Consider the following 27,179-nt stretch of genomic DNA (forward strand, 5'->3'; position numbering starts at 1 on the left):
TTAAAACGATCAGAAATTCTTAAGTATATGAGGGGGTTCGCCCCCTAGTCAATACCTCACGCTTTACACTGAAGTTCGAATTTTATTTCAATTCTTTAAGAATGACCCCTGAATCACAGAGGCCGTTTACTTAGAATAAATATATCTTTTAAAAGCACTAAATAAAAACTTTAGCGTAAAGAAAGAGGTATTGACGAGGGGGCGAACACCCTCATATACGTAATAATTTCTGTTCGTTTTAAGTTTTAGTGTTGCTCCTTACGTTCAGTTGAAAAAACTCGTTTTTCTTTAATTTAATTTCTGATCGTATTTTGAATAATGCTGGGAAATCCGGCGCCCCTTTCATGAAAAATTCCCGTCTCCTATGAAAAATTCCTGCCTGGAAAACCCTCCCACGTAACCCTCTCCTCCGACCCCCCCCCCACCACCACCAGAAAAAATCCCTCGTGAAAACATCTGTATACTTCCCAATAACCAATACTAGCCTCTATGTAAACAATGGGCAAAGTTCATAACTTGTAGCTGTTCATCCGGGAAGTGTGGGGGATTAAGGCATCCTTAAAGAAAAAGTTATTAGATTTGTCTGCTGAACAAAATGGATATCCCAAAATTTTGATCGGGTGACTTTGGGAAAAAATTAACGTGGGAGGGGGCCTAGTTGTCATCCTATTTTTTGGTCACTTAAAAAAGGCCCTAGAACTTTTAATGTCCGTTCGAATGAGTCCTCTCGCAATATTTTAGGGCCATTGGGTCCACACGATCATCCCCTGAAAAAAAACACGCATCCGTGATCTTTCTTCTGGCAAAAAACACAAAATTGCACATTTTTGCAGATGGGAGCTCGAGATCTATACAGTAGGGTTCTATAATACGCTGAATCTATGGTGTTATTTGCATTAAGATTCTATGACTTTTAGGGGTTGTTTCCCCCTTTTTTTAAAAAGCAATCTTTTTTTTTTTTAAGGCAAGTTTTCTCAGGCTCGTAACTTTGGATGGGTAACACTAAACTTAATGAAACTTATATATTTGAAATTAGCATACAAATCCGATTGTTTTGATTTATCTATTGGTATCAAAATTCCGTTTTCTAGAGTTTCGGTTACTATTGAGCCGGGTCGCTCCTTACTTACAGTTCGTCACCACGAACTGCTTTACTAGGCTACAGCGCAAATCTTAAAGTTACATGCTAAGATAAAACCTACTACTGCTAGCGGGGAATTAGATTAAAACGAGTATTTGCATTAGAAGTGAAACGATTAACGATATATCTAGAATTCGGCAACCTTCAAAAAAGCTTTTTCTGTTTTGGCAAGTTTAAGTTGCAAACGTTCGGATTTTATCGGTCCAAAATAAAGACCAGAAATATGTAGCTATTGAATTACCTCACTTGTCAGGTCAATCAAACATCTCCTATTCATTCAAAAATCATAATTAAAACCTTACTCGTTTATTATACACCATTTTGGCAGGATTAATCAAGAACTCAACAAGACTAAGAGAAAACGATGGAGATTCCAACTATGTGAGAATTTTATTAGATAAAGTCTCCCAATTCAGCAAGAAACTGAACAAGATATATTGTAAATAGCAAAAATCAAAAAAGCAAGCAGTTCACAGGATGTGATTTCAACCAGCTTTCTCTAATTTTTTGTAATGAGGAAGGGGTCGTCAGCCTTTTGCTTTGACTTCTTAAGCAAATCAAACAAAGACCCAAATCAGGAGAGTGCATAAGTGTAATTTCCAGATAGACGTGATCCTAATGTGTCAAACTTAAATGTTGAATAGACAAAATTACCTCAGTAGTTTGTCCCGGTTAGATCTTACTTGTCTCTGTTCTTATCACACAGAAAACAGTCATAATTAAGCAAACACTACATATGCAAAATCGAATAATTCCACTTTTGTTTCCTTTGTTTTAGGTATGAATGGAGTCTAATCAAGACCTTAATGCCAGTGGCGGTTCCTGGCCTGGACAAGGGGGCAGCTGCCCTCCCTTCCCCCTTTTTTCTGACATCTGACATAAAATTTCTTTTATTTTACATCTTTACAATCCTATTAAGGTACCTTGCGCCCCCCCCCCTCCTTGATAATGAGACCTAAAACCTCTACTGGTTAATGCATAAACAATTTCCCCTTTCTCAAACATACAGACAAACGCCAAAAATCATGGACGAATCCTCCACACGACAAGAAAGCAAATAATTATCCTTTCTATTTTCTCTTTTTTTTATGGACTTGGCCAACTTGGCCTCTGAACACCTTAAATACAAACTATATTGTTGTCAAAGGAATACCTCGACGGAATTGTACCGCGCATAAAGTTCCTAAACAACGAACTTTGAATTTTAAGAAAGGTCATTTGAACATTAATTCCAGAACTGTATTCAATTAACTCTGCTTTCTCGAATGAAACAAGTCTGCAATTATCACTATCCCTCAGGGCTTCTCCCTGATGAACGTATAGACCGAACAGTAAGAATAAATTGAGGAGGTTCGGATGGTTTTCTTTCATGCTTAGGCCTATGTCCTTTGGCTGTATGCCCGATACTTTTTTTTTTTTTATTTGTCGTGTTTTGATATTTTTAATAGCCTAAGATGTCTTTCTTTTCTCTTTAGAAGAGCAAAATCTCCTTAATAGCCGAAAAAACAATTCAGGCATTTCATTTTCAAGTTTTTATGTGTTAGTGACACCAACAGTGGCATTATTTCGCCAAAATCTTGGGGGAAAATGACAAAGCTGGAGCCGATTTTCCCCCAATCAAGTGAAAATGACAAAAAAAATCAGCCATATAGTACCATAAAGGCAAAGATATAGGCTACTAAAGAAAACTGAACTATTTCTGTGGATGCTTGAATTATAGATAGATAGATAGAAGATAGATAGATAGATTTATTTTCCATATATCAGTAAAATAATTACATAACAATCTACAAATCCCCACAAAGGCTCTATGGCCTTTGTGGGGATTTGTAGATTGTTATGTAGATGTTATGCAAAACTAAGATATGCAGACTTATCTTAGTTTTGACAAGATTTTTGAAGAAACTGAATCTCATCTGGGGGGGGGGGGGCAAACTGGGTCTTGGGGAGGGGCTAGATTTTGGAAAAATACCTTTTTAAATTTATTTTTGTTTTTAAATATGTTTTCCCAAGGAATGATTTCTCAAAGCAGCAAAGCGCCATACTCCTTATTTTAGGCACGTTTGTTCAATGATGCTCATTTTGTTTTGTTTTTTTGTATCTTCATTTATGAAAAATTAAAAAAAAAATATGACCCTTTTCCTTTAAATATTCGTAAATTGGCGCCACTGCTTTGTGTACGTAGTGGTATGGTTCTTTATGGGTTAACAATATCTAGTAATTCTTTTTGCGAAAATAAACGTAAGTAACTACAAACTTACATATTTTCCGTTCGGACGTTAAACTGTGAACAATGTCTTTTCATACTGAAGGATAAGCGAATGTTTGGTTCAACCTCCTCCAATCCCCACGGGTTCGCTACTGGTTAGTACTACTAAATGAACTGCATTATAATTAATAAAAACGATTGACAAATCATCATTTAATTATGATACTAAACCATTTAAGTAGTTAATAAATAGTCAAAAACTTGACAAGGTAATCTCATTTATCCTGAAGAATTATAGGTAAATGTGTAGAGTACAGACTCTCCAGAAGGAGACATGCTGGAACAAAAAGAGGAAATCCCTACTTTATGATACAATATTAATCAGATAGTCGTGTTTCCTTCGATTATAATTCGCATTTTTAACACGTTTAGAATGTTTTTGTTGTTTTTTTTTTGAAATTCAACATAATCACTCAGGCTAGTACGTTACCTAACCAAGGTACCTTTTTTCCCCTAAACCCCCAAAAAAACTAAAGTTGTCTCCGTTGAAAAGTAACCTAACCAAGGTACCTTTTTCCCCTTAAACCCCCCAAAAAAACTAAAGTTCTCTCCGTTGAAAGAACATGTTTGACTACTTCGCATTATCGCGTGTCTTACAGCTAATAGAACAGTACCGGGAATTGTCACAAACGAAAGTTTAACAATTAAAAAAAGGATAAAATTAGCAATCAAAAATGCCGCTCTTATCGTTTTAGCATGTCTCCTTCTGCGGTATCCCTGCTCTACACATTTACCAAATTATAGATTACAAATGCTTATAGTCTTTTGCACACAGCAAAATCGGCAAAAGATATAGGAGCCCAAAAGTTAATTTTTGTATAATCACGCAAAACCTAGCACCATATAAGGATAGAGCAAACTCAACTTGAGCTCAGTTGTGCATCAGAGAGAACATTCACGACGCGCTATGAATGCAAATTAGGAGTTCAACTAAATTTCTGCTACTTCACAACATCCAAGCGAAAACAAGATTCGTGCATTGATAACTTCTACACCCTTTAAAAAAATGCAAAACATGAGATTGAATGATAACTTCTTCTTTGCCATTTTAGTGCTAATTCGAGATTACCCTTAAGGGTCAAAATTCTCACTTATGAGACTTAACATGTATTTACTGAATGCTCCAACAAAGAAAAAACCTAATGAGCACTTGCCAGGTTGAAGGAATTAATGATCACTCCTTAAAAGCTTTAAAACGAATTATCGTAGCAATGCTTTTTTTAAATGCAAGGGTTGTCTTAAGTAGTATTGGAACAAAACCAGAGGAGGGGAAGGGGAAGCTAAAAGAGTGACTTGTCTGTTAAACAGAACATCGTCAAGAATTACTCTGTCTAAGATTTGACAAAATTGTTTTGAATTGGTAATGATTTGCTTATTTTCAGAGAAAAAATTACAATATAGTTATATTTTGATTAAATATGTAATACTTCGATGTGGTTAGGGGTTAGGTATTTAATATGAGCTCTGTGTGCCCTGCTTTCCATAATTCTTTGTCATAGTTTCCATAATTTTGTTTCTAAAGCATTATATTATCATCATGTTTTGGTATATTCCATTAGGACTAACCTAACTTCACTTCTTGAGGATGTTCTGTTAAACAGACAAGTACCGCAAAAAAAGTGACTTGAGCTGCCACCGGTAAACCCATTGTTTGTATTAGGAAGACCATATTCATTTACAGAGTAATGAGGAGAAAATCACGATTCAAAGATACATTAGAGCCAGGTGGGGGGTAAGCTATCTTTCTACGTATTTCTATGTTAAAGTAAAACTACAAAAAAAAATACATTTCAAACAAAATGGCTAAAAACTTCTGTATGAAGCAGTCCAGTTCTTATCCACTGGTAATAAATCTAGATTTCAAGTTACATTTCTGAAAAAAATTATCTATTTCTGTCTCCATTGAGCGAAATTGATCATCTCGTGCCCCACTCCAGGGGCACCAGGGGAATTTCCAGAAGAACATGTTAAGTGCATAAGAGCCTACACTTTTGAATCTAGAAACACTGTTCGTTTTGAATGTCTGAGCGATCCACCTGCATTTTTTACTCTTGGCTTTTACAACTTTGTAAGCAAAAGACTTAAATTGCATCTTCCCTCGCTAATTCTAAGGAGAACCTATTGACATTGAAGTCAATTGAGCTGACCCATAAATATTGCCTGTGATTTTGTCCAACTTTACTATTGTTACTCGTACACTAATGAGAATAAGCTAATAAACAACTCCCCTGATATGGTCCAAATGACTAACCCCTCGGTAATTTTTTGATTGGTGGGAGGGAATTTATCCAGAAAAATAAAAGAAATTATAGAAAATGGAAAATCAATGAGATTGTTCCTATGATTCCTTATATATCCGTGAATGCACTTATTATAACAAAGTGCCAACTGCCAAACAATATCCTACATACGAGCCTGATCAAAATGTAGGCCCAAGTCCGGTTCCAAAAAAAAAAAAATAGCCTGAGAAAGCATGTGGCCATTAGGTTAGAATGTTTAGATGATTAGTAAAACGAGAGTAACAATAAGGCCAAAAAGGGATAAATTATTCTGGAGTAAGGCTAATAGTTACACCATAGTCCTTACTAAAAATCTTCTCATAGCTGGGATTGGAGTAGCAGGAAATTTGGAACTAAATCTTCTTTACAAGAAAAATTATTTTATCTACTATTCGAAAGACCTCTATAGTGAAGTTTTTCAGTCATCAGACTATTTGGATAATCTCGGGGACTACCTAGATTAAAAACATATGTTTGTTTCTAAACATAGCTACATGCTTGATACTTAATGTTCGTCCCGTTCGAAATTTGGCACTAGAACCAAGTTTCCGCTTAGAGTTATACCAGCTGACATTTCTACGAGAGAAAAAAATATATCAAAAGATAAGAGGTGATACGGTCTGAAGAGGCATACCGTTTCAACTGCATTATCACCAAAATGAGAAACATAAATTTTATTTGCGCTAACTAAAAAACTAAGTTATATTTTAAGACCGACAAAACTGGGGAAACCAGATAATAAAAATCAAAAGTTCACAATGCAAAATTAAACAAGGCCAAGTTGAATAGAATGACAACCAGAGAAATGCTTAAAAAGCGCCATAATTTACAAGTTTTATTATACTGCTCTAGTTTATGGGAACGCTAAACTTTTAATGATACCAAGTCCACCGCTCAAGGGTTCGCAACTTTCAAAGGATAGATACTGTCCTTAGATAGGAATTTTGTACTTTTTTTGCTATGACTTATTGGTAAGTAGGCATAAAAGTTTGTCACTTTTGGTTTTGCAATTAAGATGTTTTCCAATAGCAAGGACCCTACTGTTGTATTTATTAATTATTCAAAACAGCAACATGGGCCGAGAAACCAAACAAAAAGAACACAGAAATAAGCCTTGAGATATTATTACATATTCATTCATACCCACGAAATGAGGGAATATGGCGGACTAAGCTTTACTGAGCCATTGCCGAGGCACCCCGTTGGACATTTCTGGCAAATAGCGAAAATATTGATACGAAACTTTTCAGAAGCACCGGACCTCTTAACAGAAAAAAAATATTGGAGCCTTATCCGACCCTTCTCAAAGGTAGAACCACTATGCACGTAGACATAGTCTACTTTAATACTGTAAGTAAAACATTTTAATAAAACACTGTTAAAAATTAGCCAGATTGTAACTTCACAAAATTGGACTAAAAAGATTTAATTCCCCCAAGATTAGTCCTAGGTATCCAACGAAATTTTGACCAGATGTCCGAAAGCATCACAAACTGGATAGTTTGATACAAAACGACACTATCAAACTGTTCGTGGTAACTAAATGTTAGTAGAAGCGACTCGGCCATATAATAACCGAAATTCTAAATACAGAATTTTGATAACAATAGATGTATCATAAGAACTTGTTTTGATGCTTATTTCAAAAATAAAATGCTACCCATCAAAAGCCGTGAGCAGGAGAAAATGTGCGGGGCTTTCGAAAAAGGGGGGAAACGACCCCAAAAACTCAGCGATCTTAATGAAAATTACATCATAAGATTCGGTATGGTTTCAAGCTCCTTTCAACAAGAATGTGGAACTTTGCATTTTTTGCCAGAAGAACGATTACGAATGTGTATTTATTTCTTTTTTTTATGGGTGATCATGATCGTGAATGAACTCATTCGAACGAAAATTAAGTTCTAGTGCCTTTTTCAGGTGCCCAAAGATATTGGAGGGCAACTAACCCCCTCCCACGCCCGTTTTCCCAAAAGACATCCGATCAAATTTTGAGATAGACATTTGACTTAACATAGTTGAAAAGTCCAGCAATCATGCAATTGGGGACGACATGACCCCGCAGAGTCCCTGGGGAAAGGGCTGTAAGTTACGCAATTTGCCCACTGTTGACATTTATCAGGGGTAATTTTCCAGGGAAAATTTTATGCGGGGGGGAAAGGGATTTTCTGGCATGATTTAAAAAAAACGGTCAGACATTAAGTAAAAAAATGTTTTCTCCCCTGAAAGTAAGGAGCAACATTAACACTTAAAAGAACAGAAACTATTCTGTATATTAGCGTGGGAGGGCTGTCCACTCCCTAATTCCTCACTCTTTACGCTAAAGTTTGAGTTTTTTTCAGAATTCTTAAAGAAAGACAGCTCAAACACAAGACCATTGAATTTGAATGAAAAGCACTTTGGCGTAGAGAGCGAGGGTTGAGGGAAGGGCAGCTCCCTCATATACGGAATAATTTCCGTTCGTATTAAGTTTTAATGTTGCTCCTTACTTCCAGTTGAGAAAACTTGTTTTTCATTCGATTTGATCCAAGGACCATAGGTTACACTACTCAAGCACCTACTCTCTTTTATAGCCCCCCTGAAGTCTAGACTGCGGGAACATATGATCTAAAGCAGTGATCCTCAAACTATGGTTTACATACCCCTTGGGGATACGCAAAAATTTGTAGGGGGTACGCGGCCAGGCAAGAAAAAAATAAAAGAGCCCCTTAACTCAAGGACTGGCAATTTTTTTCTTGTTTCACCTATAGTTGACTTAGTACCGGTAACTGAGAAGGAGTTTCCTAAAATGTTTTGTGGGTAAAAAGGGGTATAGTGTCTAAAGAAGTTTGAGTACCACTGATCTACAGTATTGCATTCAAGGAGAAAATCAATCTAAATAATCAAACGACTATATGGAAACTCTTTTATAATGAGAAGATGAAAACTTAGAGCCAAAAAGAAAAGATTTGACAAGTCTATCATAAATAACCCGTCGGCATTATGAAATAGATACAAGATTTAATAGCCTAAGCATTCCAACGCCCTGACACCCATGTCCGACCAGCTAGAATGCTTTAATGCTAGGAAAAAATATTACATGTAGTTAATATATGTAAGGTAAGGGAACAAATCACTCTGGGCACCTGGTAATTTATTAGTATTATACTGTTTTGTCAGATAAGATTATATAGATAGGAATATGGCCAGACTATGCAATTGAGCTTGCTAGTATTGTCATTGGGGCCTATCTTTCTTCAGCTTTTTTTTTCTCTTGTGTAGGCTACGTCTTCCTTTTGAGTTACAACTTCACTTTATTAAAGTTAATAAGACATGAACAAAATAAACATAAGCAATAAAATTGATTTACGTTGTTGTTTTTATTAGCAATTAATTAAAAACAAGTTTTTTTTTAACTGAAAGTAAGGAGCGACATTAAAACTTAAAACGAACAAGTTTTAATGTGGCTCCCGTATTTTAATGTATCCCGTATATGAAAGGGCTGTCCCCTCCTCAATGCCTCGCTCTTTAAAGTTGTGAGACAGAGCCAAACTTTAGCGTAAAGACCGAGGCATTGAGGAGGGGACAGCCCATTTCATATACGGAATAATTTCTATTCGTTTTAAGTTTTCATTTCGCTCCTTACTTTCAGTTAAAAAAAACTGTTTTTTTTTTATTTAATTTCTGAATGTTTTCGAATTAATACAGGTTTTGATTTGAGCTCCCCGTGCATGAATAATTAAAACAAAATGTGCATATTAATTTGGCTTCTTTTTGGTTAAATGGGTGTCTCAAAAGTTGTTTAGTTTAATTTACTAGCGTTTTTATTAGTAATAAATATACGTAACTTACGAAATAACTTACATAACGAACTTCTATATTCGTATATTTTTGTTACGTATATTAGGGGGTTCATCCCCTAGTCAATACCTCGCTCTTTGCGCTTAACTTCAAACTTTGCTCTAATTCTTTAAGAATGACCCCTTAATCACAAAGGCCGTTAATTAGAATAAATAGTTCTTATGAAAGTACTAAAAAAAACTTTAGCGTAAAGAGCGAGGTATTTACTAGGGGGCAAACCCAATCATGTACGTAATAAATTTCTGTTTCTTTTAGGTTTTGATGTTGCTCCTTACTTTCAGTTGAAAAACTTGTTTTGTTTTTTATTTAATTTCTTGATCGTTTTTTTAAATAATGCTAGTAAATCCGGTGCCCCCTTCATAATTTCCCTTCCCCCATGAAGAATTCCTCCATGGAAAGATCCTCCATGTTACCCCCCGACTCACCCACACCCCACTACCAGAAAAAATCCCCCCTGAAAACCTCTGTATACTTCCCAATAACCAATACTATATGTAAACATTGGGCAAAGTTCATAGCTTGCAGCCCTTCCCCCGAAGACTGTGGGGGATTAATCATCATCAAAGACATAGTTATTATATTTTTCGACCATGCTGAACAAAAATGGCTATCTCAAAATTTTGATCAGGTGATCTCAAAATTTTGATCAGGTGATTCTGGGAAAAAATGAACGTGGGAGGGGGCTTAGTTGCCCTCCATTTTTTGGTCACTTAAAAAGGGCACTAAAATTTTTAATTTCCGTTCGAATGAGTCCTTCCGAAATACTCAAGGACCACTGGGTCAATACGATCACCCCTGGAAAAAAAACACGCATCCGTGATCTTTCTTCTGGCAAAAAATACAAAATTCCACATTTTTGCAGACAGGAGCTTGAAACCTCTACTGTATTGTTCTCTGATACGCTGAAACTAGTGGCGTGATTTTCATTAAGGTTCTATGACTTTTAGAGTGTTCCTTTTTTTCGAAAATAAGGCAAATTTTCTTTTGAGTAAAACTAAACTTAATGAAACTTATATATTTGAACTCAGCATAAAAATCTGAATCTTGTGATGTATCTATTGGTATCAAAATTCCGCCTTTAAGAGTTTCGGTTACTATTGAGCCGGGTCGCTCTTTACTTACAGTTCGTTACCACGAACTGTTTGATCTGAAAAGGAGATTTCTGGAGGATGTGCACTAGATCAGTTCGCGTAGATGCAGGATTACAAACTTAATTTTCTTTTTTTAATCATGGACTACAGGGCTCATCAGGAACCCAGGGATGAGATTGTGCACAAATAGAAGTAAACCCCACGGTCACTACAGAGCCTCCTGTGTTGGTTTTCTACAAGAACATATGTTGTGCCCTTCTTCCGAAAAAATGTCCATAAGATTCGTGCGAGAATGAAGGCAAGGAGAGTCACTCATTTCGCACTCGCACTCATTACTTTTCCCATGAAATTTCAAATCAAACTGTTTATGGTGACGAACAGAAACCAGAACACTAAAAACTGAAGTTTAATAACAAAACATAAATGGAAAAAAGTTGTTTTGTATGCTAATTCTAAACATATAAGATTAACTAATATTACTCATCAGGGGTTGTTAGCATAAGAGAACCTGTATAATTTTAGAAGATTAGAAAACTCGCTAAAGCGGGAGATCGTCTTGATGAAAACTGTACTATAAAAATGCAACCTGTTGCAGAACCGCAAAGGGGAGGTTTCACTCTTCAAGCTACAAATAAGATTTTACTTTACTTTTAAAATGGGGAGGGGGTTGGCAGCCTCCTCCATAAATGCAACCGACTCTGTTCAGTTGTTCTAAGTTTTGAAAGTGATTATAATTCATCCACGGATCCTAGTAAAGGAAAGTAATTGATTCTTCGTTAGTTTTACAGAACACATCAGTGATAACGTTTAAAGATTTTTAAAGTAATCGATAGTCCTAATTTTCAACTTTTAATAATTTAATTTTATGGTTTATGAATTCCCCAGAGAGTAAGCAAAGATGTTAATATCCTTGTTCAGGATTTCCCTTGTTTTTTATTTTTTTCGATTTATATCGGAGGCTAAGATTTTATGGTGGTGTGATATTCTCCAGTTTGACTAAAATTATATAAAACAAAAACTGTGAAAACTTTATTAATTTGATTATTTTAGAAGTCGAAATCTTGAGTGTTTAATGTCCAGATCTATCCCAGCTGACCATACCGTTTTCAGAGCAAACGACCTTCTTTAAATATCTCCTTAGAGCTTTCTTTAGTTTACTCAAATTTCACTAAAAGAGTACCGTACTTTTAGATGAATTTTCTAGTCCTTTTAACACACAAAAGTGACAACGAAAAAAACTTAATTGAAAAACAAAATTAAACGTCTAGGCGAAGAAGTTCGTCAAGTCTGACCAGGTAGGTAAAGCACCACTAGTAAACCCTTGGTGGTGAGCTTCTCCCTTTTCACTCACTGTTGCTAGTAGAATTCGTTTTAGTTTCGTTTTGTAACTTAGCTAATATACTCCAAGAAAATAATATTGCGACTAAAACCTGAAAGGTGCTGCAAAACATTCATTTTGAATACGAATTAATTGGGTATTATTTGCTTCAACTAAATTTTTATGCAGGGCGTAAGTACATTTCAAGACAGGATAAACCAAGTTGTTTATTGTTTCTTTTCAATCCATTAGCTAAAAATTACCTTAACCTCAACTCGCAACATAATCGGAAACCCATAAAAAAAAAAAAAAAAATAGAAATATCTCCTAGTCTTATTAATTCAAAAAAAAAATATTATTAATTTTGCAGAGATAACCTTTAAGAATTGCCCAGTTATGACCCACTCTCCACCACCTGATGTGCATCTTCGAGCGTCCCTTGTTCCATCACGCCTGCCTCACTTTAGTCTTGGGTAACACACTTCCATCACGCGTATCAGCTAAAATGTACCTCCACCACACGTCAACTCGACTGTTACCCTGACTGTTGCTGAGATCTGATTTATAAGGTATTAAAGAATTTTTAAAATAGGCCTTGAAGTAAAAAAAAAACAAAACAGTATGGCTTAGAATTTTGTTCAGATGATTGGAATCGTGTTCTGAAAACCTAGAGTAAAACAAATCAGGTTCAATTCAAAATTAAGGCAAATATTGTGTTACCAATCTTCTATATCTTCCAAATAGGAAAACGGTGGAGAGCAACATTGAGCAAAACATGGATGAAACACTTCTGCCACACGTGCCCCCTCGTGAAAACGATTTTTGAAAATAGTCAGCCCCTGGAGAACTCCTGATTTTTTTTCTCTTTTGTTTCCTCGGATGCATCCGTGAGAAACAAAGAATTGCTCCTTGAACCATTTCCCTCCTTGTATAGCGAAGCACACAGAGAAAATCTTAAGCATATACTATGTCTCTTCACCCAGAAAATTCTGTGTTTGGATTGCTTGTTAAGTGGATGTGACGTCAACGGTATATAAAATTAGCTATCAGAACTTCGCCATGCCCACAAGGATGGATTAGAATCAAACAAGAAAGGGAAAATGATAACCAGCAAATGAACAACTGCCCAAATAAACCAAGACAGATTAGACTCCAAAACACGTACATGGAGTACAGAGCATATCATTATGCTACGTTTTAGCGGCACAAAAACACAAAAGAAAACATTTCAATTGCATCCTTGGCATCAGGAATATTCTACGGGTAAAGGATTGAAATATTACTTAGTATTAGCATAAGAATTATTTTATAGGTTAATTGCACTTTTAAACGCCACTATGAACTAAGGGCACGGCAAACCAAAAGAGATGTGTACTTGCTTCTCATGTAAGTTGATGCATATTTTAACTACCCAGAATATATATCGAAGTAAGATCACAAAATCACGAAGTTTTTTTTTTTTTTTTTTTTTTTTTTTTTTTTTTTTTTTTTATCAAGACTCGGTCATTGCTTGGATTTAGTCAGCGGTGCAAGTCAACTTTTCCAGTTTAATAGTAGGTTAGATAATGACAGGTTAGGTTACGTTGGGTTAGGAGTTTTTAACCCATTTCTGATATTCATAACAGCTAATGGCATCCAAGCAAAGAAAAGGGGATATCGGAAATTCAGCGGTGAATGTCGACATTAACCAGATTTCGGACATTCACGATAACATATATGGATATCCCAAATCCAGCGTCAGATAGTCTTTATTTATTACCTTCCACGAGCCTTGGTATGTCTCTAATTTTTATATTTGCCTTGTTTCGAAGCCAAAAACGTAACCTTATTTTCCCTGCTGTCAAGTAGCTAAAAACTGTGATGTAAAAAAAAATAACAATAATTGCTACACATTTCAAATTCTAACTACCGATTCGGTAAACAAATATGCATTTTGATTATCCCATAAACAACATTAATATAAACAGAATAAAGAGTTTAAGTGCATCCTCCTCCCCCACCCCAAGCCTCGTCTTCATAAAGGGCAAGATGAGAAACATATTTGATAGTGGCTGGACATATTCTCGTGTTCTTCTTCTTCTGGAGTCTTTTATCGTGTTGTCAGGCTTAGCCAGTGTGGTCTTAGAAACTATTCACGAAGAGCTTAAAGATTTACCGTTTCTGGGATTGTTTGGAGCTTTTTAGAAATACTACCTCTTTAACTGAAGCTTCAAAACACATATCTTGGTGAGATATCAAAAACAAAATAATCATAGCCATGCAATACATCATCCGTATTTACATACTTTTGGCGGTGCAAAACAAGCGAAAAGGAATATATTAAAAAGTTAGACAATTTTAGTCAAAACCGCATCATTAATTTTACCCTTACGGATGCGCCTTTATTTGTTTTTTTTTTTTTTCCATGGATGATCGTACTGAGCCGACAGTCCAAAACCGAAGAACGCTCATTCGAACAAAAATTAAAAGTTCTAGTGCCCTTTTGAAATGACCAAAAAGACTGGAAGGCAACTCTCGCATCCCATCTTTTTAGGTAGCCAATTGGTTCAGTATAGTTGAAAGATCCAGTAACTATGCCTCTTGGAAACCCCCACGGGGGAAAGGACTGTAAGTTATGCAATTTGCCCATTGTTTATAGATAGCATTTGTTATTTGGAAATATAGGCAAATTTCTCCAGGGGAATTTTCTGCGGGGGGAGGGGGATATTGCACGGGGAGAATTTTCCGTGGGAAGGCAAGTTTCGAGAGCGGGGGGAGGGGGAAGTGTTTTAGGTTATTCAATTTCCCGAATCTTCATACATAGTGTCTTTTATTGAGAAATATACGGGCATTTTTCGAGAGGAAATTTCCTTGGGGGGGGGGGAGTAGTTGAAGATAAAAAAAATTTATAGAGGGGGGGGATGTGCCAGCACGAATTGACAAAAATAGGAAGTTAAATGTGAAAAGTTTTTATTTTCAAATAAAACTAAGGATAATTCTCCAGGGAGAATTATCCTGGGTGGGGGGGGGTATTTTAAGCGGAAGTAGTTTTTGGCAGGGAGGAAAATTTCCGGGGAAAATTTTTCATGGATGAGGGAGGCGGACTCTCCTATATGACTTGTAAAACGATCAGAAATTAAATTATAAAAAACATATTTTTTCAACTGAAAATAAGAGGAAACATTAAAACTTGAAACGAACAGAAATTGCTCCGCACATGAGGAGGACTATCCTTTCCTGAACCTTCGCTCGTTATGCTAAACCTTTTAGTGCTTTAAAGGCTTCTTATTCCAGTAGGACAGCCCTTGTTTTTCAATAATCGTTCTTAAGGAATTGGGGAAAAAATCAAAATTTAGCGCAAATGGCAATGGTTGACGAAAGGCGGTTCTCTTCATATACGGAATGCTTTCGGTTTTGTTCACAATTTTGTGTTGCTCCTTACTTTTAGTTGAAAAAAACTTGCTTGTTTTTTATTTAATAACACTAAGAAACAATATGTAAAGACAGTTGAAAGACTAAAGCTGCACATCAGCCATTTTCGTCCAAATATCTTTCTAGAGTAGTGTCCTTCGAGAATAGAGTCGAAAAGACTAGTGGAAAATATATCTAAAGCCAGGTAGTTACGACCGAAAATACGAAGGAAACTTGAGATTTTCGGGGATCTTGAGCAAAAGAACCCTCCTTATATTCATCTCTGCCTGAAGCCATTATTAAATCGTAGATATTACAGGTTAATGGATTGTTAAGGAAGTGAAAGACTAAGGTCCAATGGAGTAGACAAGGATAACTGAAATGTCATCCTTTCAACTGCTGTCTTAATTTCTTGTCAAGGAAACGTTTACCGGAATTAACATTTTTGTGCATTCAACAAGTCTTCCGTTAATCTTCTTCTATTTGTTTTGATTGTAAATACTTCCATATTTCAACAAGAAATAAGCTTATTTCTAAATTAAATACGTACAAAAGAATCAATTTCATCACCTTCTCAACAATTTGGTTTTCCCGAAATAGAAAATATGAACACATCAACCGCATTTTCGATGGTACACTCAAACGGACATTAGGCAAGAAAACTAAATTAAGTAAATGAAGAATTGGAAGGAGCTCCCGTCACAACAGAACGCCACGATAGCTATAACCCCCCCCCCCCCAAATAAAAGAAAACCTTCAAACAATATTTCTTTAAAGCAGAAGATTTCAAACAAAATTTTTATACAGCTCCAGGATAGGGACAATCATAGGCAACGCAACAGCGCCGCCTAAGTAAAGAGTGATGTAGGCAATTTTTATTTTTTTTTTGGGGGGGGGGGGGGAGTTTGTTTTAGACCAGGGCACTTCGTATCAAAGGAGTTGTAATAGAAACTTCGAAAAGGGCTCATTCGCTTGAAGATTGATAGGGCTAGTGCCCTTTTCAACAGTCGAAAGTGATTGGAGGCCAATTAACCCCCGTCCCATGCCCACAATTTCCCCATACACATCCAATCAAAATTTTGAGATAGCCATTTTGTTCAAGGTAGTTGAAAGGTCTGGTAATTATATCTTTGAGGATGACAACCCCCCACAGCCCTCAGGGCAAGGATTGACAGTTATGCCCTGGTGGCATATAAGGTTTATATAGAAAGGGTGAACGTATAAACTTTGGAGGAGGCTCATTAAATTGGTAATCAGAAGTTCTAGTGCCTTTTTTAAGACTCAAGGTGATCGGAGGATGGATACGCATCGCCCCCCGCCTCGTATTTTCCCGAAATCCATCTGATATAAATTTGCAGATGGACATTTGTTGACGTAAAAACTTCGAAAAAGGCTCATTCGATTGGAAATTGAAATGGCCGATGCCCTTTTTAATAGTCAAAAGTGATTGAAGAGCAACAAGTCCCCTCCCCCACGCCCATCAATTCCCAAAACACATCTAATCACATTTTTGACCTGGCCAATTTGCTCAGCGTAGTATAAAGGTCTGAAAGTTATGTCTTTGAAGATGACAACCCCCTCCCCCCACAGCCCTCAGTGCAAGGGTTGTAAGTTATGCTCCGACGGCATATAAGGTTTATATGAAAACAGTCGTAAAAACCCTGGAGGGGACTCATTTGATTAAAAATCAGATGTTCTAGTGCCCTTTTTATGAGTCGAAGTTATCGGAGGCCAGCCATCCCCCCCACGTCGCATTTTCCACAAATGATAGAATTTAGAGATAGCCATTTTTTCAAAAATAGTCCAAAGATCATATAATAAGGCCTTTGGAGTTGAGGGAATCCCCCAGAGCCTGGGGATTGTAAGGCATATAAGGTTTTTTATGGAAGGGGTAGTCGTGTGAACTTTAGAAGAGGCTCATTTGATTGAAAATGTATAGTTCTAGTTCCCTTTTAAGATTCAAACATGATGGAGAGCAACTGGCCCCCCTCCCTGACGTGGTCTTTTCTCGAAACACATTCAATTGAAACTGGAGATAGCCATTTTGTTACCAATAGTCCAAAAATCATATAACAATGTCTTTAGGGTGGACACAATATACGGTTAAAATGTTTGGTACTGTCTTGCTTAATGGTACACACCGCAATAGATTATATAGCAATTTATCATGCAGACCCGTAAAGCGGGTAATTGCTATTGAACGCAAAGCGTGGTTTCTCATTGAATTTACAATATTTTAACTGTTTTTTTTTGGGGTTTAGGGGGGGGGAAGGTACCTAGGTTAGGTTACGAATTTAATATATGCTATGCTTTACCCCCCCCCCCCCTAATGCGCAAATATTTCATAAACCATTATAACCAGGTATCTGTCTCTCCCGTTTGACTAGTTTCCTTGATAGAGTCTATAGCGGTGTGTACCATTAAGCAAAACAGTACCAAATGTTTTCACCCTCTTACTTTCATAAATAAAAGGTTATCAAAACTTTAAGGAATAAATATCAGTATATGTCAATTAAACTGACAATCTACGGTTGTTTTTTTTTTGTTTTTTTTTAGTAAGTGCAAATTATATTCTACTCTTAATAAGGCATGGGGGTTATCAGCCCTACTCATGTTAATTTCTGCTTGTTTTGAGTTTGACTCGGCTATTGATTGTAATTTCTGTCCGTTTTAAGTTTCATTTATTTATTGATAGTGATTTGCGGTAGGTTTACGCTTGGAAGATTATTTGACATTATTTCTGCTCATTTTTGGACAAATAGAGCTCTTTACTTTTCTTCGAAAAACTTGTTTTTTGGAAAGTTTTTTTAAATTAATAACATAAATAAATAACTTGAAATCACTTACAAATTTTGCTTTTGATATTCATTTGCCTGAACAATTTGAGCTTTTCAGCAAAGTTAACACCTATCGGTTTACCACTGTCTGAATTAGTACCATCAAAGCCACATCCGTTATTTTCAGGAATATCTATTAATGACTTCACTTTATCCCTTCTCTTGTTCCCATTTTCAGGTATTATTTCACTCCAATCACTTAAATCTACAGACCGAGTTACATTCCTTCGTTTGAGAGTCGACCAAAATCCACTATTACGGTTCGAAATATCCTCAGTTTCTTTAACTGTCTCCAACGCGGCTGAATGAGAGACTGCCACACTTATTGGAAATGATTGCGTTGGAGAAGGTATTTCTTTCACTTCCAATTGAACTCCTTCGCCACCTTCGAACAAAACAGGTCGAGAACATTGAATTGTCAAACTGAGATCACTATCACGGAAACTTTGATAGGTGGATGATAAAGCGCGATAATCTCTAATTGCTTTCTTCCTGCTAAGAGGACTGGCGCGGACAGATTTAATTTTGAAACTAAGATTTCTTTGTATTGGATGAGACTTGCTTGAATTTCTTAGTATAGGTGTTCCAGCGGGAGAGGGGTCAGAGTTCAAACATAAAATTTTGTTCCGCCGCTCGCTAGGAGATTTAGACAGATTAGACGGTACACCCGCTGCGTTCTGATCAGAAGGATTTGTGCGCTTTCTTTTTTTGGACCGAGTACGCATTAAGGTGCAGACATTTTGAACCCATGGAAGGGGTAAATTCCTTTCAGCCGTTTTTGAAGTTTCTGTCATTATATTGATTCCAGAATTACCACAAGCGTATTCAGGATAGGTTTATGTGATGCATCATGGAAGTAAATAACAATCCAAAAATTATAAGATAAGTTTAAAACAAGTTGATACTTCTTATACAATAACTGAGAGAGGAATTAGTGTAGATTCCAAAATCGCTAAACCCTTTCAACTGATTGGATAAGAAATCTCTAACCTGTAAAAATCACTGTCCTAAACATTATCAGTTTGCCTTGCTAACTACTGATAAAAGGAGTACATGTGACTGGTCAGCTCTTACTTTGTTTCGGCATGACAACCAAACAATAAAATTAACCGAGCCTGATAAGACTGTACATACTTCATTCTAATTTGACAAGAGAACATAAACTTCCGTTAATTTTCTTTATATCCATTTAACAAAAAAAAAATCACTTTACTCAAACTTTTCATCCGAGATTCCTCAATTTTATGTCCACTTTCATATTCACTATAACTCAATATTAACTATAAAGGTTAAAATGTACTATAAGAGTTCCAACATGACATTGTTTCAGCATCCTTCGGTTATTCTTGGCTTGGATGCTTAATACACACACGCAACAACAGACGTACTCTCACGAAATTGACCAAAGCGCTTGGAGCCTTGCTACTGAAGAGGCAGACTTTTACGTCGTCACCTTATGTATCTGCTTGATGTTTCTCATCAGTTTTTCGAGCCTGGATTTAATGAAAATGCATGCCCTATGCCTGGTTTTGGAAAAAGATTTTATTGACGAGCACAGCTGGATTTTGATGGAAAACATTCAACAGAGAGCCTTTTTCTTAAAATGACCCGTTATCTATAATTTGTGCTCTTGAAGAGATATATGAGGATGAGCAGTCAAACCTAATTGGATTAGATTTCGTGGTATATAAACGTAAAACATTTTGTTAACCAATACTTCAGCGTCCTCGCCAGGCAAATACGCAGAATATTTTTTTCGGAAGAGGTGGTCGTGACCAAGAAATTTTTGTTTACAATTTGAATAAGAAAATGCCTGGAAAACCTAAAAATAGTATTTGGGGGGAGGGCAGACCCCATCCCTATGTGTAAGACTGTTCCCAATAGTCCGTCTCCATTTCAAGGAGGCAGATATAGTATTTTCATTAGTATGAAGAGCTTATTATTCCAAGTGGCCCCTACATTAGGCATTTAAGTGGCAGCAATTCACCATCTGTCACACACGTAACTTAAATACAGATAAAGGACCCCGGTCACTTCTGTTTATTAAAGTCGGTTGTGGATATTCTGATCTGTCAAAAAAATACCTTTGTTGGCCGCGGTTAATCGCGGATTAACCGCGGTTATCCATGACAGGGATCCTTCAAACTGATCTTGAGGGAGGGAAAAGGCCTAAAGTACATAGGAACATGTTTCTCAATAGTATATACTTTAGGATTTGCTCTAGGTTTTCCTACCATTCTTCATTCTTCCTAAAGGAATGAGAAATGCTTTTTGTTTTCGTAAGTCCTACAAATATTCCAATTTTTGAGGGGTTCAATTCAAGATTAGTTTTGAAAATACAGAGCCCTCTCCATTTCAGCATAAAATGACAATCTTCATTGATCTCTCATTGACTCACTGAAAACACCCTCATCATAACAAAGAACCCTTTCATCCCATATTTTTGGCGTTTTAATCTTTTCTATTTCTTTATTTTAATATATAAGATAATTATATACCTTCAGCATTAACGCAATCAGTTTTGATTTGATTTTTCAGAGTAGTTTTGTGAACTGAATAAAAAAGAAGGAAGATATTCTCTAGCATACAGCCTTTGTTTTTTTTTTAAGTTTTATTTTAACTTCTGGTGCATTCTAAAAAAAAAAAAATTATCATAGAGAAAACATGGATAACAGATAAATATCTGATTAAATTTTTTCAAATCAACATATCATTTATGTTTGAACCATATATTTTATCGCTTGAAACTACAAAGAATTCCATTTTTGTCAAACGATTAGCGATTCATGTGGCATGCGTATAATTCATGGGGGATAGAGAAGGGTGTCTTCCCTTTCGTATTTAGGTCTAAGAGAATAAGATTTATAACTTTTTATTTCTTTGTATATGTCAGCCGAGCAGAGATCTATTTATTCATTACAAAAAGTTGACATGCTAATCTCTCTACATAACGGTAAGTTATATGGGAACTTTTTGCAGTATTTTCTTCTCTTCCGCTACGCACATTACTTAAATGCTTCCAGGTTCTCAACAAAAGCAATATAATGTTTTAGACCACACTGATTTAAAAACAAATGAAGAGGTATAAAACGGCAAAATAACTTTAAAAGGAAAACGGTGAAAAATACGATATAAATAGATACCGAACGTATTTCCATTATTTGAATTTTTTGCCTTATTTTCCTTTTTGTTCGTTGAAAAAATAACGGATACGATTTCAAAATATTTCATATCTTTTTGTTCACTAATTTTTGTTGTCTTTACTAAGTTATTTCAAAGTTTCTGTCTCTTTTAATTTGTTTTCTAACAAAAGGAATGCAGACTGTTCTTGAAATGCAAACTAATTTAGTGGATTGTTTTACAAAAAAAAGGAAATTTGTATTGGGAAGGAAAAAATTTGGCTAAAAACAGAAATACGCCAACTATCAGAAAATTATAGAAAAATATGTATAACTTTTTGAGATTCGGAGGAATGGGCTCCTATCCCCCCAATTAGTATGCACCTGAGGACAATATACTTTGACACGTTTAAGCGCATACCATTCAACCCATATGAGCCTTGAGCAGCAAAACAATGATGAAAAGTAATAGTTCCAAAAATATTGAACATCCCTAATTATCATTGATTTTGGAACCATAGTTGTTCTAGCTATTTGTGACTTGACAAGGCAATGCAGAAATTCAATTAATATGTGTTAGTTTGATTGTCAGGTTTGGTTCATCTTAGTACAACCACTCACATCCATGCCGAGTAAGTTAAAAGTTAATTTGTATTTATGGGGTTTTAATTTTGTGCTAGTACAAGATTCGGTACTTGTTAAATACGCCGAAAACACTCAAGAAGTGAAGTTAAGTTAGCTATAATGAAATATAGCAAAATATGATGAAAATATAATACTTTCTTAACAAAATTATTGAAACTACAGAAGAAAAAAATAAGGAAGGCAGAATGCATTATATTAAATGCCTAACCTAACCAACTCTATATATTAAATATTTAATTAAAATATACCTGCATCGTAGTTTGCTTACTGATACTAAGCTAATTATAACCAAATGCGCAAGACAAACCGGTTTTTCTCAGATCACACAGATTAAACTTCTTGAGTGTTTTCAAAATATTTAACAAGTACCGAAGATTCATTTACCTACAATATTGTAGGAAGAGAAATTAAATTGTTAGCAATATATTTTCACTTTAAATTCCTTTGTAAAACCCAGAGGGTGCCCCACTTTCAAAAGTGGGGCATACTCCCACATAAGGCATAGTATTCGAAACGTCATGCCCCTTAGCAAAACCTTCAAAACTTAAAAGCTTCGAACTGTGATATCAACTAATTTGACATCAAAGATTTGGATATTAGTTATGTAGAATACTAGTTATAGGCCCCTAAAATGGTTGAGATACGTCCTTCTGAAAAGCCTTGATAACTAGTCAATCTACAATTATGCTGAGCAGGTGCAGGTGCGAGTAATCAAAAATCAACAATCCAAGCACACACATAGGCAAGGGGCAGCAGCCATGCCTTTCAGATACAACAAATGGTTTACAATACCAAGTAAGGAAGCGCGAGATCGTGAAGGAACGCAACAAACAGAAAATTGCACTTCTAGATGTGTAGCTAATTTATGCGAGACAGGATCACGTGATCTCTCCAATATTATTAAACAGTATCTTAATTTATTGCTAAATGAGAGAATTGTTGAAAACTATAGACAAATTTAAGGTCATTGCACTAGAAGGTACAATGCTTTTTTTAATGGTTATTGTCAGCAATACTCAATTTTTTCCATATTAGTGACAAAAACCCAAATTTCAGATATTCAAAGGCAGCAATTGTTATAATAGGAAAGTAAAACAATTATACGTTACGAAGAACATTTTTAACAATAAATGGAAGATAAGGGCTAACCTCATTTTTTGGTCATGTCAATTTTAATCATGATTGTTGTTATTTCAAATTGAAAGTTATTCTCCGTTACCCAATGCAGGATGGACTGTATCTGGCCAAATAATTGGGATGAACTAGTGATTGCTTGAACAATTTTTTACAGTATTTATTTGTTTAGCGAGTATTTTAATGGGTTTTAGGTCTGTACAAAATGTCTTCGTCAATTTCTGCTGTTCCTATGTATGGTGGAGCCTGGAGTAAAAAATAATCTTGCCCCCACCCCCGCAGAACAAAACAAACACAATCGCCTTTTTGTTACCTTGGCCACAGTCCCGCCTCTCTGAGGACCCTGAGCTTGAACGGAGCACTTTACTCATAAATAACAAAACTAAAGCCAAAACTGAATTTCTTTTACTTGCGGATTTCCAGCCAATAACCTTATATAGAGAATACGTATAAAAAAATCTGTATTTATTCCCAGTAAATTCTTACTAATATTATCAATAACTCACTGCAGCACCAAGCCACCTGAGGCCAACACAACTACTCACGCTCCTCCTTTATCCCAATCTATTCAAAGCATCTCGCTTGACACTTCCCCAAGGAATCTTTTAAATCCTTCCTTACGTCCCCTTCCCACCCAATTGGGGGATAACCTGCTTTTCGTTTTGCCCTTGATGGTTGGCTGAAAACGATGATCTATGGCAATCTGTTATCCTTCATCCGCAGGGGTCCTAGCCATCTCAATCTTTCTTTCATTACAGTCCTCGGAAGTGAGATAGAATCAAATTTTTCGAAGAGCTTAGGCCTACCGTTGAAAATGGTAAGCCAGACGCAATTCGTCGTTACATCTTCTCGTTACCATACCCAACAACACCTCTTAACCTTCACTTATTCCCAGTCTTAGCGACTTAATTTTAAGCCTATTTTTGCACCATGAACTCCACAGCCTCCAAAAAATCATTCAATCTTTTAGCTTTTTCATCTATGACACACAAGTCATTACTATAAAAGGTCGGGAGAGTTTTACTTTCGCATCTGATTCCATCTCTCCCATAGCCTTTGCCGTGCTCCTTAGGACAAAGTCCATCAAAAGATCCATATAAATGGAGATCGAAATCAACCCTGCTTAACTCTAACTCAATACGAAACCAGTTATTAATCTAATTTCCAACCTTAACTGCATCAATGTCGTTCTCGTACATAGCACTACCGCTTTTACATTTTTATCTGGTATTATACATGTATAGGACCTTGCTAAAGTTCTCCTAGCATCTGAATAAAACGATTGCTCATAATCTATAAAATTGAGGACAAAAGATTGTTATATTTTATAAGGATTATTACTAGTACTACTGACACGTAATCGCAGGGAACAAGCCGTCTCAGGCCAAGGCTAGCCAACTTAAAACCATGAAAAATTTACATATTATGTTTGTGTTCATTACAGTCCGTGTTTCTTAAACCAAACTATTGCAAAATAATTGCCAGCCTTGAAATTGAGGGCAATTCGTGGCCCATGGGGTTCTATTTTTACGATAAAATATCACTAGCAGCAGGTAGTTTTAACGCATATACTCGAAATAGAGGCCTCACGAACACAGACGCCCAAACCATTTGGTATAGAAGCAAGCTTATGGTATCGGTCCTGCCTCTTGCTAAAAAATGATCATATACCTCCAACTCACATCCAGGATGTAGAACTGCAGGTCCGTGTTTCCGTTCCTGGTTAGCAACAAACAAAGTCTCTAGGAAATAAGTAAAATAGTGTGCGCAATTTGATACGACTTTTATTCCCATATGGAAAAATGTACGAGAACGAAATGTAAAATGTACGAGAACGAAATGTACGAGAAATTGGTTTCCCCCAATATATCTAAAGTTGTTTTTATATCGTCCCATCCCCCGGGAAGAAACTAGTCCACCAAAACTTTTTGACTCCAGAAAATGTTCACAATCATAGGCAGCCAGATAGCGCCTAAGTAAAAAAACAAAGTAGGCTCTATGCATTTTTTTTTTTTTTTCTCCATGGCATTTCGTGTGGAAGCAGTTGTCACAGAAGAAGTCCGGCTTATTTTCCCTCAAGGAACATGCCTTTCCGCGGGAATTTCAACCCACAACTGTAAAATTGAGCAGCCAAAGGAAAATTATGGCACATATCAAACAGTAAGTAAGGAGCGACCCGGCTCAATGGTAACCGAAACTCTAAAAACGGAATTTTGATACCAATAGATACATCAAAAGAATCAGATTTTAATTCTGATTTCAAATATATAAGTTTCATCAAGTTTGGTCTTCTCCATCAAAAGTAACAAACTGTAGAAAATTCGGATGATTTTAAAAAAAAGGAAGAAAGACCCCCTAAAAAATATAGAATCGTACCGTAATTCACATCGTCATATCTAGAGTATCAGAGAACCCCACTGTAGAGATTTCAAGCTCCTGTCTGCAAAAATGTGTAATTTTCTTTTTTTTGCCAGAAGAAAGATCACGGGTACGTGTTTATTTATTGTTTTTTTTTGTTTTTTTTCCAGGGTTAATCGTTTTGACCCAGTGGTCCTATAATATCGTGGGATGGCTCATTGGAAGGGAAATTAAAAGTTCTAGTGCCCTTTTTAAGTGACAAAAAAATGGAGGGCAACTAGGCCCCCTCCCACGCTCATTTTTTACCAAAGTCACCCGATCAAAATTTTGAGATAGCCATTTTGTTCAGCATGGTCGAAAATATTATAACTATGTCTTTTAGGATGACTTAATCCCTCGAAGCCCCCAGGGGGAGGGCTGAAAGTTATGAACTTTACCCAATGTTAACATATAGTATTGGTTATTGGGAAGTATATAGACGTTTTCAGGGGGATTTTTTTCTGGTAGTGGGGGGTGGGGGCGGGCCGGGGGGTATATGGGAGGATCTTTTCAGGAAGGAAGTTGTCATGGGGGCAGGGACATTGCTATGAAGGGGGCGCCGGATTTCCCATCATTATTTAAAAAAAAAATCAGAAATTAAATATAAGAAAACAAGTTTTTCGACTGAAAGTAAGGAGCAACATCAAAACTTAAAACGAACAAAAAACATTAGCTATATGATTGGGTTCACCTTCTAGTCAATGCCTCGCTCTTTAAGCCAAAGATTTTTTAGTACTTTCATAAGAGCTATTTATTCTAATTAACGGCCTTTGTGATTAAGGGGACATTATTAAAGAACTGGAACAAAACTCGAACTTTAGCTTAAAGAGCAAGGTATTGACTAGGGTTACGTAAGTTAATTTGTAAATTAGGTCAGAACCAAATTTAGAGACATCCATTTAGCAAAAGAAAAGTAAAATTTTTATGCAAGTTTTGTTTACTTATTCAATGACGATGAGCCAAAATAAAATCTGCATTAACTAAAAAACGATCAGAAATTAAATAAAAAACAAGTTTTTTAAACTGAAAGTAAGGAGCGACATTAAAACTTAAAACGAACAGAATATGAAAGGGGCTGTCCCCTCCTCAACGCCTCGCTCTTTACGCTGAAGTTTGACTCTGTCTCACAACTTTATTTTTTAAAACAATAAAAAAATTAGCGTAAAGAGCGAGGCACTGAGGAGGGGACAGCCCCTTTCATATATATATATATATATATATATATATATATATATATATATATATATATATATATATATATATATATATATATATATATATATATATATATATATATATATATATATATATATATATATATATATATATATATATATATATATATATATATATATATATATATATATATATATATATATATATATATATATATATATATACACACATATATACACACATAACATATATAATATATATATAAATATATATATATATATATATATATATAATATATATAAATATATATATATATATATATATAATATATATATATATATATATATATATATATATATATATATATATATATATATATATATATATATATATATATATATATATATATATATATATATATATATATATATATATCGGGCCCTGGCACTCGGCAGACTTTTTTATATGGATTCTCATTGTCGCTTCTCTACTAACCGCAGACAATTTGAAACAATTTGTTGTGTTTTCATGCTGGGCCTTTTC

The 27,179-nt window shown here is 35.6% G+C and overlaps 1 protein-coding gene across 3 annotated transcripts in view; it reads right to left on the minus strand.

Moving 5' to 3' along the window:
* ckn (CRK like proto-oncogene, adaptor protein) overlaps positions 1–27,179 on the minus strand; it is a 176,256-nt gene that overhangs the window by 111,858 nt on the left and 37,219 nt on the right. For 2 of the 3 annotated variants that reach the window (XM_089108256.1, XM_089108264.1), the window contains exon 1: positions 18,176–19,506. The exons of the other annotated variant lie outside the window; for it this stretch is intronic. In XM_089108256.1, coding sequence (XP_088964382.1) covers positions 18,176–18,959 — 784 coding nt within the window. In that variant the 5' untranslated portion in view covers positions 18,960–19,506. Of the gene's footprint in view, positions 1–18,175; positions 19,507–27,179 lie in introns of those variants that run through there. 3 annotated transcript variants of the gene reach the window in all.

This window comes from Artemia sp. Qi Xiang Cuo, chromosome 1, assembly GCF_049724085.1.
Source record: "Artemia sp. Qi Xiang Cuo chromosome 1, ASM4972408v1, whole genome shotgun sequence".
NCBI lineage: Eukaryota > Metazoa > Arthropoda > Branchiopoda > Anostraca > Artemiidae > Artemia > Artemia sp. Qi Xiang Cuo.